Source organism: Bos indicus, chromosome X (genome assembly GCF_029378745.1).
Source record: "Bos indicus isolate NIAB-ARS_2022 breed Sahiwal x Tharparkar chromosome X, NIAB-ARS_B.indTharparkar_mat_pri_1.0, whole genome shotgun sequence".
Lineage (NCBI taxonomy): Eukaryota > Metazoa > Chordata > Mammalia > Artiodactyla > Bovidae > Bos > Bos indicus.
The window spans coordinates 119,808,495-119,823,330 of record NC_091789.1 but is presented as its reverse complement, the minus strand read 5'-3'; the positions used below and the strand labels follow the sequence as shown (position 1 = coordinate 119,823,330).

At 38.1% G+C, this 14,836-nt stretch overlaps 1 protein-coding gene across 10 annotated transcripts in view; it reads right to left on the bottom strand.

The window, feature by feature from the left end:
- Positions 1 to 14,836, bottom strand: part of DMD (dystrophin) — a 2,362,639-nt gene that overhangs the window by 394,579 nt on the left and 1,953,224 nt on the right. For all 10 annotated transcript variants that reach the window (XM_070783459.1, XM_070783466.1, XM_070783462.1 and 7 more), the window contains one exon: positions 6,112 to 6,268. In XM_070783459.1, the coding sequence (XP_070639560.1) occupies positions 6,112 to 6,268 (157 nt within the window). The remainder of the gene's footprint in view (positions 1 to 6,111; positions 6,269 to 14,836) is intronic.

The window sequence follows — 14,836 nt, the reverse complement described above, 5'->3', positions numbered from 1 at the left end:
CATTTATTTGGTAACACAAAGCTGACTTGAATCTTAATGTCCATTAATGGCACCTAAAGACATTTTCTTTGTCTGTGAAAAGACAAGACAGGGAACTCATCAAGCTAACACACATACTAAAACGCACCCAAAGGAAGCAGGCTGGTGTTGATAACAGAATTGCTTAAATAAATGTATAACCTACAATGTGATCTCAGGATAATTTTATTGAATTACTCAACCTTTCCCTCGCTTTGTGGTGACTTCCGAGGAGATTGAATGCGCATAATATATGAGGTGACAAATGAACAAGTCCACTACTTTACTCAAGACTTTTTATTTGTCAACAGCATCCATGCAATACTGGCTTTCTGTCCCCTGTTTTCATAATGTATGTATTGATTACTTCTATCTAAATCTTAACTAGAAAATCTCAGGAAGCTTTGGAGGTGTCCTTATGGTCTCTACGGAAGGAATTAGAGAGGTTTTTAAGTTGAAAGATGAAAACCGAATGACAAACAATTTCATTAGTAAAAATGCAAACAAAACGTTATTACCTACAGTGTTCTTATAATCAAGGCCTAATTTCCATTTCAATTTGGGGTGGGATGAAGAGCATTAAATAAGCTCATGGTTTTATTGCAGTTCTCCTTGGAAATCCCCCACTATGATTTGCTCCTTTAAAACTCTCTCTAGGTTAATCACAGAAGTAGACAAGTAATAAATATCACTTTAGTGACTGCTCAAGTAAAACAAAGGAAGTCAGTTTTAAAAATATATCTGGACCAGAATAATACACACTAATTGAAAACGCGTCAGTCTAGTGAGGCAAGTAATGAGGAACCGTAAAAGCCAGGATAATGTATGCAAAAGATATAAAAACTGGTCAGTTGATATTTGCTAGGGCACATTTGAGCTTTAATTATTTATAACACTTGACTGCATATGGAGCATTATTTTATTAATTAGTCTTCAGAGTTATCCAGTTGCAGTTGTTATGCTGCCCAACTGATTTGGGGAACACAGATCCACTCCCAAGGGTATAAAAACCTGCTCTGGGGAGTGAGACCGCAGTTCCCAAATACCTGCGTGGACTCCCTTAGACTTTTACCTTTAGGAAAACTGTATACTCTTCAATAAGAGTTACTGAGATTGACTATGTATTTTTGCTTTAAGTAAAGAGTACAGTTCAGTTCAGTTGCTCAGTCATGTCCAATTCTTTGTGACCCCATGGACTGCAGACATATGATATTTTGCTATAAATTTCATCATTAATCTGCAATGATTTACTAAGAAAAGATAAATTACCTCTTTTATAAGAATTCTGATCTATAGAAAAAAGTGGAATATTTTAAATTACTATTTATACTTTTGCCATTTTAATGGGATTTGTATTCCCATAAAAGAGAAACAGCATTAATAATTTCTAATAGATAGCAGGTGATGTTTTTTTTTAAAAAAGTGACACACCAAATACATGGGGAGCAAGTTTACAATAAGAAATGAGCCATCTTAAAAAAAAAAAAAAGAAGCGAAATTTCTTGATACTAGAACATTTTATATAAACAGTATTTGGAGTGAGAAACCCTTCAAGAGCACATTTTCTAAAAAGGCTACAAAACAAAATCTGTTCAAGACCAGATCTTGACAGAATTTTGTAATGGCTGCATTCCCTTTACCTCCTCCTAACTGGGTTCAGAAGCTCTGATAGAGAGGACACCTGATTTCAAGGATTTTTCCTTTGTTCTTTTTGTCCCCAGGCAGTGAGAGCATCATGAACTAGATAGCAATTCCACAACAACCATAAAAGGGCTACTGCATAAGTGTGACAGAACTGAGTAAACAGGGTGCTAAATTGCTCTCTCATCAACACTTAGGAGTGATGATGTTCTTTGAGCGAGTGCTTTGTGACATGGATTTTTCTTAAGGATACAAAGAGAATTTCATGAAAACATTGGACCAGAACCTGAGGAAAATCAGTGGGCATCAAAGTAGCTTTACACACTACGAAAAGATGCTTACTTGGGAGTAAACAAAAATCCTGCAAGTGAGGAAGGAACATCACTCTTGATTCTTTATCTCCCTGCCCTGGATCTCAGGAGGACAGAGAATGAAGACGAGATTAGTTCATTGGCTGTTCTCCTTCCTTCCTGCCTCTTTATCTTCTTTCCTTAATTCCTTGGTTCCTTTATCTATTCAGTGTCTATCACGTACTAGACACTTTAGAAGGTGCTAGGGATAAAAATGACAACCCTCTTCTGAAAAGAAAGCTTCTTGGAGCACAAGGTTTAGTGAACGTGGTTGACATTAATCAAAAAGTCACACATATGCACGATGACAAGTAATGTTACATCATAGAAAGAAAAGTATGGTGTTATGAAGACATAAAGGGAGACCTAGTCAAATGTGAGCATTGGAAAAAAGCTTGCTTGATGTCTGAGCCAAGATGTAAAGGATTCTTAGACATTAGAATTTCCTAATTCTCATAATTAGGAAATTATGAGGGGGTAGGTTTGGGTAGAAAGGGTTTCAGACAGAGGATCAGTATATTCAAAGCCCCACCTGAGAGGAACAGAGAACTGGGAAAAAAAAACAAAAGCAGGCGTTATAGCTAGCATTAAGACAGCAAGAGGAAGAACAGTACGGGAACAGAAGGTTGGAGCAGACCAACCCTGGGGGGCTTGGGGGTCCTGCTGAGGATTTGTGGTCATTTCCCAATGGCATTGAAAAGTCACTGGGGAGTGTTAAGATGAGGACTGACATAATTCAATTTTTATTTTTACATAGATTACACAGACTGAAAATGTTGACTGCATTGTAGGGTGGTAAGAATAGATACAGAAAAGTGAGGAGAAAAGGTCTGTAGAAATGGTGATGATGACACAGTAGACAGGGTCAAGAGAAGTAAACTGATCCAGTAATGTGTTAGTGTCGGAAGGCTGGAGATTGGTCATCCTGAAAAGGTACTATGCATCAGTCTGCTCTGCTGTTGTTTGGATAGGAGAAACTAGTTAGTTAGATTCTCCAAGACTTGGGGTTTTGTAGATGACAGCAACAAGAAGATAATGAAGGAATTTAGGGTCTTGAAAGAGTTATCAATATTTAAATGCTTGATGACTGAATCTAAGTTGGACTTGGAGGGAGACGAAGATAGAAGATCAGTGGAACTAATATACAGAACCAAGAGTTATCAATAGGCTGGAAGTCCTGATACACCACAGAGAGGAAGCAGATGGGTATCTGAATAAGTATACTAACCAAGTGGGGATTAATTCACTTCAGTATGGTGGCTGTTAACCAGGACTCTACATCACATCTTCCTAAAGTATATCATTGATCATCAGATTATTCAGTAAAAGGACTGAGAATGATAAGGACTAACATTTTATAATAATCAGGGAGAGTGAGGCTGCATTTATGACAAAAGGTAGGCTCGAAGAAACTGTGAAAAAACTAAGTGGATCAAATTCCTCATCTTCAAGCTGAAAATCAAAGGAGCAATCACCATCTCACCTATGGAGGAGGCGGCTAGAATCCCAGTCTCCTGAATCCTAGTGCACCTGTCCAATGATTCATCACCTTTGACTTCTGGAACTAGAATAAAATGATACCTTTTGTACAAATTCTGTCTCATCTCACTATGTCATATAATGAATTCTACTTAAAATGCCCTTCCTTCTCAGTGAACCCTCTTCTACATATGCACGAGTGTTTTAACTATATATTCAAGTGTTTAGAACATTTAAAAATATAGCTATTCTATCATTTATTGTTTAGTTGCTAAGGCATGTCTGATTGTTTGCAATCCTATGGACTGTATCCTGCCAGGCTCCTCTGTCCATGGGATTTTCCAGGCAAGAATACTGGAGTGGGTGGCATTCTCTTTTCCCACAAAACTGCCTTAATATTCTGAATTATATGGAAGGGAATGGCTAAAGAAGAACTGGCAGTTTTCTTGGCAATTATTTATCAACTCCTGGATCTTCTCTCGTGTTTTCTTCCCTTTCTGTAATCTTCTATACCTTCTTTTCTGGAGTAATATAAACCCTTGACCTTTCTTCAAGATGTGACTTTTGGCTGTGTCTTCATAGAGATCTTTCCTTTAAGTGCTGAACATACAAAAGTGGCACCATTCTATCAAGTTTTTATTGCTTGATGGCACCCCACTCCAGTATTCTTGCCTGGAAAATCCCATGGACGGAGGAGCCTGGTGGGCTGCAGTCCATGGGGTTGCGAAGAGTCGGACATGACTGAGCGACTTCACTTTCACTTTCCACTTTCATGCACTGGAGAAGGAAATGGCAACCCACTCCAGCGTTCTTGCCTGGAGAATCCCAGGGACGGCGGAGCCTGGTGGACTGCCGTCTATGGGGTCGCACAGAGTCGGACACAACTGAAGCAACTTAGCAGCAGCAGCAGTAATTTACTTGTTTTTCTATTCCCTTCTGTCCATGCACCTTTTATTCTCATTTCAAATGCCCCTATTAGTATCTACTGTATGCCAGACACTTTGCTAGGGACTAGGGTCTTGGAGGTCAGCACGACCAAGTCTCTGCCTTCCTCACTTAGAGCTTAGTGGAGACAAAAATATAATGAAAAACAAAGAAAGAAAAGAAACAATTGATCTTTGTTGGAGAATGCTAGTGAGCAAGTTGTTATTCTGAAGACTGAGAAAGTAGAAATATTTACCCCACCTATCCTAGATGAACAATAACCTGGGTACCCAAATAGTGGATGAGTATCCATTTTCTTTTCAGAGAAGCACTCCAGCTAACGGGCTGGTGGCTCAGTGATAAAGAATCCACCTGCCAAGCAGGAGACGTGGATTCGATCCCTGGGTTGGGAAGATCCCCAGAGAAGGAAATAGAAACTCACTCCAGTATTCTTACATGGGAAATTCCCTGGGCAGAGGAGCCTGGTAGGCCTCAGTCCATTGGGTTGCAAAAGAGTTGGACAGGACTTAGTGACTAAACAACAACTCCTGCTAATAGATGTAGAAGAAATGATAGAAATATGCAACTACTACATTGCAACCCATAGCCATCGATCACTAATAGCCACCAAAGTCACTCACACACAAGAGAAAACAAAGCACTATGTACCTCCTGGTGATGGGTGAATACATCACTATCTACGAAGCAGTTTTACCAAGAACAGTCAAATGTGAATATAATCCAACATGTAGAACTACACCATTCAGTAGAGCAGCTACTAGCCATATCTGAGCATTTGAAATGTGGCTAGTCTGAATTGAGCTGTGTTGTAGCCATTGTAATTGTAAACTTTTATATTGATTCCATGTTAAAATAATAATAATTATTGTTCTGTAGCTATGTAAGATGTTACCATTAGAGGAAACGGGGTGAAAGGCAAAGGGAAACTCTCTGCACTATTTCTGGAACTTAACTGTGAATCTGTAATTGCTTCAAAGTGAAAAAAAAAAGGGATTTCAAAGACAAATTAGCCAAACACAATGTGTGGAACTTATTTCAATGCTTGTTTAAACCAAAAACTCAACCCCCTCAAACCTGTTAAAACATTTAAGCCATGTATATGAGAAGTAGAAATTTGAATACTGCCTTAGTATTTGTCATGATAAAATTACTGAGATATAAAAAGTGTTACAGTAACAATGTGGTTACCTTTAAAGAGCAAGTTCTTATCTTTTAGAGATGCTTTATCAAATATTCATGAATTAAATGATCTGTACCTGAGATTTGCTTTAAAATAATCAAGGACAAAGTAGAAGTAAGATTGGCCATGAATTCATAATTGTTGATTTTAATGGGTACACAGGGGTTTATTACAGAATGTCTGCTCTAGCATATGTTTAATATTTTCCAAAATAACACTTTAAAAGTATCACCAAAAGACATAGGCGAATCTTTTTTTTTCTTTTTTGGTACAGATATGGGCAAATCACAAATGATATTATTAATGCAGATGCTTTTGACATTTAAAATATAATGGCTTGGATTATTTCTAATTGACCTTTGGACTAGGGAAGTAAAAACGATTTCTATTAAACTTGATTTCTTTTCTTTTTTTCAAACTAATCTCAGTCAAAACTAATTTTAAAATAGTCGTTGAATGCTTACTATATGCAAAGCACTCTGCTTAAAAATTTCCTACCCTGTGTATATCATTCTGCTTCTGAACTGCTGGGAAATCGCCTCCAATAGGTGCCTGACGGCTCAACTCATCGTCTTTCAGCTGTAGCCACACCAGAAGTTCCTGAAGAGAAAGGTGCAGACGCTTCCACTGGTCAGAACTGGCTTCCAAATGGGACCTGGAAAACAACGGGAGCAAACTGTGTGAGAATATCTTGAAAGATAAATGATGGTTCTAACAATCCCATTAAGGTACCTTGGTTGGTTGGTTCCATAGTGTGTAAATGTACTGTGAAGTATATAGCAGCCCTCAATAAAAGGGGCTTCTCTGGTGGCTCAGACAGTAAAGAATCTGCCTGCAATGCAGGAGACCCAGATACAGTCCCTGGGTCAGGAAGATCCCCTGGAGAAGGAAATGGCAACCCATTCTAGTATTCTTGCCTAGGGAATCCCATGGATACAGGAGCCTGGGGGCTACAGTCCATGGGGTCACAAAGAGTCAGACACGACTGAGCGACTTTCACTTCACTTCACTTCCTCAATAAAAATCTGGCTCCCTGCTTTTGAGACCAACAAAATGGGGGGCTATTTTTTGGGGCAATTTTGAGGGAAGACTGCTTAGCTATATGTTTATTTTAATGTGCAGAATTCTGAGACTTCTGGCATGAAATATACACTGGAATGGATTGTTTTCCTGTAGTGTTGCAGTCAATGACTCTTAATGTCTCTGGTAGAAAAACTTGGACCCAGTGACTAATATAAAGCACTCAGTTTTTGTGTGACTCATGCCAGGACTGGAATTCTTTCTGTTTTGAGAAATGGAAAGGTCTCTCCCCATATTTTGACTTTTCCATTTCTACACCCTAGGCAGCCTCTTCCATTGACTCCTTCCATCTGGCATCTGTTCCTCTCTGCTCCTTTCCCCATATGCTCCTCCTCTGCATCTACCCTTCTTTATTCACGTGCACCTGGGATTTGTCTTCACCGAGTTCCAACATTTTCCGCTTTGTTTCCTCTGTGTACAATGTGCTGAGACAACAACAACTCATGTGGAAAAGTAAAAATCAGACATTGGCCTGCAAGCCTTCCCCCAACATGAATAATTTAGGCAAGAGGCTGAGTGCTTTACCACCAACTGTATTTAGAACATGGTAATCCATAGAAGGCATTTAAGACTATACAAATGAATGATCTGTGTTATAGAATCTGTATTTCATTTGGGGATAAGAAGCTAAATTAAGATAATAAATCATCATCCAGAAAACAAAGAAACTCAGAATGTGAGTCAAGCTGTACCCTCAGGTAAATCAAGAATTATGCTGCATCACTTACATCTGATCAGCAATTACTAATTAATTCATATAAATTAATGCTGCCTATAATATACATACAATATAGTTTCTAACGTTGCAGAGACTGAAATGCAAATTCACCAGGAAGAAAAGCATTCCCCTTTGCCATTTCATAACTTGGCCTGATATTTCAAATACCAGTCTCCTGCTGGTCTTAGTCAAACAGAATCACCAAATAGTGCCTAGGTGCTGAAATTAAATTACTCTAAACTTTCTGAGGGATAATTTGATGATACATAAATGTCTTTAAAATGTGCAAATACAACAATCCACAAGCTTAAAACTAAGGAACTTATTCTAAGAAAAAAACCGGGAAAGCATGCAGAGATACAGGTAGAAATCTGTTATTTACAGCAAACATATGATTGATACAAAGTAGAAACAACATAAATATTCAATACTAGGAAAGTGCTTGCATATATATTGGTGAACTCATACAATGCAATGTTCAAATCCTGTGAACCCTACATGATGCTCAATGTGATGATGTAGGCAAATATTCATGGACATGGAAAAGATCAGTCTGTCAGTGGTTAAGTAAGAAAGTAGGGGAAAAAAAAAAAGAAAGTAGGTTACAATAATGTATATCTCTTTTTCTAATGTGCTTGTATGTGTATCCGTGTGCACATGCTTGATTGTGCGTGAAAAAAATTCTGAAACAACAACTAGTTTATCCCTCACAGCTGGATTTACACGTGATGTACTTCTTCATCTTTAAACTTTTCCAAATCGCCAGAATTCTCTATTGTGAGCCATATAGACATTATATTCAGAAAAAAAAAAAAGAAGGTATTTTCATCAGGGAAATTAATCTGTTCAAGACTCTAAGGACATTATCATCTAAGCAATGAATCATGACATATCATAAATATCATGAATTAAATGTAACAGTGAAGACTGCATATGGCACAGAGGTCAGTTCTTTTAATGTTTCTGTTCCCTCCTCCTATTTCAATTATCACCTGGCCAGGATAAGCCGAAATGAGAGCTCCCTATGCAAGATTTTAGCTGTTTAATGACATGTAATGACTACTGGTTAAAAGGATTCCCTAGGGTGTCTGGAATTTGCAGCTTGGGCCCCTTGGGGGTAAAGGAGGCTGTCAAGCAGGACACATTGAAAGGTAGAGACAGGCACAGTGCAGACATGGAAAGGCAGTGAATGCTAAATAAGACACTGATTAGATAAATATTTATTGAGTGCCACTCAGTCCCAATCAAGCACTGGGGAGTAAGGAGAGTGGAAGGTAAGGCGGGATATAAGGATGTCTAGTGCCTGGCCTCCATGTGTCTGGTGAAGGAAATAACACCTCCCTGCTCAAGGGCGGGTGAACCAAGATGAGTCTTCCAACTGCTGCTTTCTTTACACAAGGCAGTGCTACAACCCGTCCAGGATAAATGGTGTTGACCAATAATTAGCAGGTCAAGGAAACCCTTTGTGCCCCCTAAGAAAGAGGCAAAAAAAAAAAAAAAAAAGAGCACTGAGACTCAGGGAATTCTGTTCTAAAGGATCTAAGAGAAACTTCAGGGGCACAGGACACCCAAGAGAGTTAACAGAGGAACAGAAGGGCCTGGGATCCTGTGTGACACAAAGCTCTCACTTTTCTGGGTGAGGGGGCCTTCCTTAGTCATCCCTGAGGCATAGCATTAGATCACTTTCCCAAACATCTGATCACCTTAAGTACATATCAAATGACTTTCTGTTCCTTGCTGAAGCCTGAGGGTGAAAGGAAAGATGTGATATGCGGACAAAAACAAGCTATAAAAGACAGTGGACAGTGGGTTCGGGCTGGAGAGGAGAAACCTCAGTCAGATAATGTCTTCTGCTTTAAAACAACAGATAGAAAATCTATAGCCATGATTCTCAAACTTTAGTGTGCATAAGAAACACTCGAGCAGCTTGTTTAACGTACAGACTCCTAAGTTTCATCCCAGATTTTTGGCACTTGAAACTTTTTTATTGAAAAAAATAAAAATAAAGTCTTACTGCTGATTTACAATATGATATTAGTTTCAGTTGTACAGCACAGTCATTTGGTATTTTTGCAGCTTACACTCCATTTTAAGCTATTACAAGGTAATGGCTATAATTCCCTGTGCTATATAATATATGCTTGCTGCTTGCCTATTTTATACATAGTAATTTGTATCTCTTAATCCCATTCCTTTAATTTGTCCCTCCCCTCCTCCCTCTCCCCTTTGGTAATCACAAGTTTGAAATCTAAAAAATAATCAAATGAACGAATATGCAAAAAAGAAACAGACTCACAGATACTGAGTTTCTATAATTTGAAAAAGGCTCTTCACAACTCTGCCAGTTGTGAGCTCCAACACCACTCTTAGAGGAAGAATTTCTTAAAGTATTTCCTATGTGCCCTAAGCATTACTTCTTGGTTTCCACAGGGCAAAGGTGGAATTTGCCAGTGACATGATTTTTAAGGAGATCTAACTGTAATGAAATGCTCTGAGCTCAGAAAACATTTTCTCTGGTCATGCTAAGCTGGTGGAGTGTTGTCAAGACACATTTCTAATGCATTTGTTGGAAGCAGCTGCCCCATTTTTATTTTCAAGATTGTACACCAGATATTTCTAAATGATTAACCTATGTTTATATTTGGAATTTTTCTTGAAAATGTTCCTTTGTATTTGTAATGACTGCCTCACCCCTACCCAATTTTATCATTAACTCTTAGGGTTAAAAGGAATTTTAGAGATTATTCAACCTGCTTGTTTTGTCAATGTGGGAACTGAGACACAAAGGTACAAAGACACGTGCTGAAACACAAAACTTGAGCTGACATTGACATGGGAAGTGGAAACTGCAAACTTTCCTCATATGAGGAAATCTTCAACCTTGATGGTTTCCACCAAATGTTTTGGAGTCCCTGAGCAAAATACATTTCCTGCTAATTGGCGAATGTACTCTATTTATCCCTGCCTACTCAACAGAAAATAAAAGAGGATGTTTGAAGAGACACACTTAGGTTCTATGCATTTTCTATTAATCTTTATTAGTGAGGATAAGAGCTTAGGGGTTACTAGCTTTTAACAAGGCAAGTAGCAATCTTTAATAAGCAGATAATTTCTGTAATTTTTAAGGTTTAGGTAAAATGCAGAACCTTTAGGTATGCTGGGATATATAACTTGGTCTTTAAGAAACTCTTCAGTGTCAGGACTCTAAGAATTATAGGGCTGCTAAGGTGATTGTTATTTCTCTAGACACAGATATTTCAAGTGTGATTCAGTTGATGCCTAGTTTGAAATCCTTAATAAAACTTTACTCTGAAAGGCATCTATTCTTAAAGCAAAATGTGTTATACTGAATTCATTTTTCAGTTTGACTTCCTTTATAAAACTAATGATATATCCCTGTATATCTTTGGTACTCTTGTGTAAAAAGATAGCATTCAAGCATACAGAAAGAAAAGGTAAGAGTGCAGAAATAATAAGGAACCACAGAAATAAAATGGGAGTTATGGGGCTTTAAATAAAGAGAATTAAGCTCAAAGAGAAGTAAACATCTTTTCTTCCCGCTGGGAGATGAACTCCAACTTTCAAACATAATTAATATCTCAAGAGTAAGGAAAAGGTCAGAGACACTCAGTGTCCAAGTAGCATTTTTCTTTCAAAGACAGAAAGACTTTGCTTTCTTTTGCTTTTTTTTGTCCTCCATCAGAGAAAAGACTTCTAATTATTCTAATTTCTAATACCTTGTACTTTCTAAGAGATTTCCTGCTGCTGTGGACCATACAATCTTGGTGTCCTCACCTCTCAAATGAATGCTCAAAATTTCATAAAAGGGATTATCTTTATATAATATCTATAAGTTTTTCCCCAAGTATAAAAATCTCACATAATATAAATTTTGCTGAAATTATGTGGATGTATGTGATTCTCATAGTTAATAATATATACAATAATCTGGAAAATAAATTTAGTGGCAGGTTAAATTAAAATGTCTGTACTTAATCCTTATGTAAAAAATACGCTTGATCACTTCTCAAATTATTCACATTTTCAAAATTAAAAACACAAGGTTTGTAGACACAGAACATTTTAGAATGAGAAACACCTTAGTTGACACATTGCCGTGCTGATGTTGGATGATGGCATCAGTGACTCTGTGTGTGTGCATGTGTGTGTGTGTACTTAAGTAGAAATTTTTCACTCTATTTTTCTCCCACTTAAAGCAGTTAATCTTTAGTTCAATGGCACTTAGCTATCACTGAGTATTTACTTCTCTTTCTTATATCTCTTGGACAAAATGCAATGTGATAACACATGTAGAACAGATGGCATACACTTTCTTTGAACTAAATTATGAGATACAATTTCAATTAAGGAATTCTTTTCTCTCAAAGACATTGTATTTACTTTCTCTTATATCATACCTTTGAACTTAATCAGTTCTTTTAAACATAAGAAAACCAAGGTAAAAAGCTCAATATAATTTGCCATCACAAGGAGTGATTGTAGAATTTAAAATAATAGGATTGTAGAATTGCAAGGGAACTTGAAGAGACCACCCGTGTGTCTGGTCTAACTTCCTCATTTCTGCAAGAGAGAAAATTAAATTCTGAAGCATTAAAGTGATTTGCTCAAGAATAGATGCTAGGTAGTAGCAGAGCCAGAGGAGAAACCACATCTCCCAGCTGTTGGTCCGGGACCATTTCAACTCTACCTCACCAACTCATTTATAACTTGGAGTTTTGTGTTTGTCTGATTTAGCTGAAGGTAGCTAGGATTGTCCTATGAAACAACTCAGGAATACTTCAAAGAACTTGCCATCAAGTGTAATGAGAATAGTACAGGGAAGACCTGGTAAAGAAACAGAAAGGGAAACCTTGATTATGGAATTCGAGACAATATCTGGAGGATGAGAGGACAGACCGTGTTCGAAGTGTGAGGACTGACAAATGTATATACTCATATGGGACAGTGAAAAAATTGTTGGAGAACAGGGAAGGGGTTAGAAAGCAGAATTTATATGAAGCAGAAAATCCATGTTGGGCAGTAACTAAATGGCTGCTTGGTGAGGAAGGAAATGGGAAACAGAGGAGAGACCGAAAGGGAAGGGGTTAGCAGAGGCTTATTAGGCATGGTTGATGGAGAGTGGAAGGTCACTAGATTCTAGTGACTAAATATCAGCTTCATGAGAGCAGTGATTTTCTTTGGTGTGTTTTGCCACTTGTGTACTCTCCATGCCTAGGAGACTGCCTTTTACGGAGTAAATATCCAGTAAATATTTGCTGAATGAACAGATAAATCAGTGAGTGAAATATGGGCACCAAGATGGAAGTTCTTGACCAGAGGGATGATAGGATAGAAACAATGTCCAAGGAAGAATATTTTTGTAAATCTGTAATGGATGGTCTCAATGTAAAAAGACAGAGACAAATCTTTCACTACGGAATGACCTGATGAAGCCTTAAATAAGAATCACAATCATAGGAAGAGACATATAAAAATGGCTTCAGAATCTCTTATGAAACAACAAACAATTGTAAGTTTTCATTATAATATGTTGTAGCTTAGGTAAACACAAGGCTGTCTTTCCAGGGTATCCTTGGAAGTTTTCTTAATTGTGGTGACTTTTCACTATAAAATAATGCCGATGGAGGAAGTGACCAGATTGGCAATGCAAGCTTTTCTGTCACTGATGGTTCTGTATCTAAGTGTTCCAGGGTTCATCTATCCTATTCCGTAACCACCCCCAATTACTACCTCTACTGTGCTTTTCCTAGCTGAACCCTGCCACTCAGCACAGATTGACTGATACCTTTATTTCAGCCAAGCATCAGGAAATAAACTGAATCGCTTTAATGTGAAGAATGACTTCCTTGCTTTTTCATAAGTGAGTGTTTATAACACATTCTGCATTATTTGAGAGGCCTACTTAAAAGCCAAAACCATTGATCTGAATACTTAAATTCTCGAATTTGCAGTACCTCAGATGAGCTAAGGTAACTGTTTTCTACTTGATTAATGACAGCAAGAATTCAACTGCAGTAGCTGGCATATGGGAAATTGCTGAGAATGAAGAGCCCATATTTTGGCTGACATGCTGTTCGCCGCTTTCAATTCTCCTTTAATTTCATCAAGTTCACATGAAGGAGAGAAAAGGCACTGGGTGATGTTCAGAACAGTTGTAGCACCTTTCTTTTTCTCTTCCGCAAGAAAAGAATAACTTTTTTTTCTTTCTCTACCGGTATCATTCTCATCTCACAAGTTTCATTCCTTTATAATGACAGATGTTCTGAAAGTGGCCGGTGTCATTACAGACACTGACCTCTCTAAGAGATGAACCTGTAGAACGCAAACGGAGCTTCCTTATCTTTGAAAATGCCATTGCCCCTTATTGCCCACAATGACACGTCCATACAAAATTCATGGATCAAATAGGGAGAGAAAAACGAGCGCCTTGGAAGCTGGGGTACAAAACTGGCGGGTGAGGGTGGGACCACAGAAATAAAAATATTTTTCTCCTCCCAGAGATTGGCCTCTCTGTTTCATCCCTTCACATATTACATGTTTATGTGTAAACATTAGGTGAGACTTACCTTCTCTTTCTGCCTTTATATTCTCTGCCATAATATGATGGTTCAAACCTCAGACTTTGGAGCCAGACCTCCCTATGTTCCAATCTTTGATCTGCCATTTACTAACTAAGTGACCTTGGGGAAGCTATTTAGCCACTCCCTGTGTTACTGTCTTCAAATGCAAAGAGAGGATAATAATACAATGTCTCTTTTGGAGCAGCTGAGAGTGTTAAATGGGTCAACAAATCTACAGTGCCCATGACACTGCATGGTATGTGAAGCATACTGTATAAGTGTTAGTTGGTACCATCATTATTATGTCAGATGAAGTGCAGACTTCTACAAGAGTGCTTTCAAATGAAGAAATTCCAGTTATATTTTTTCCTCATTATAGAAGCAAAGACACTCTACGTCCAATTTGGGACAACTTAGAAGGACTTATTAAGAAGAAAAACAATCTCCCTCCAGTCATCTTACGACTGAGTGGTGGTAACGACTCCCAGTGTGGAGTGCATTCCGCTTCTCCTTCCCTGCAATAACAGACCTCCTCTCGACAAAGAAAGAAAAAAGAAAAGAACACAGAATACTTTTATAAAGAGATGTGAATTAGGCAAAGCAACTGATTAGAAAGCAGGAAGCCTGCTTTGCAACCCCTGCACCTCCTATGTCACCCAGGTGGCACCGGGCATTTCATTTCCTCACTCTCTGTTCCTTAGCCTCCATTGAACTACTGCAAAATGGGTACAGCGAGAGTGTCTCTCTGCCCTCCTTACAACAAAGCTGGGATGTACTCACTAACTTCTCAAGAGAGTGCTGTTAACACAGAAAAGGGCAAAGTGAGAAATAGGTGGGTATAGAA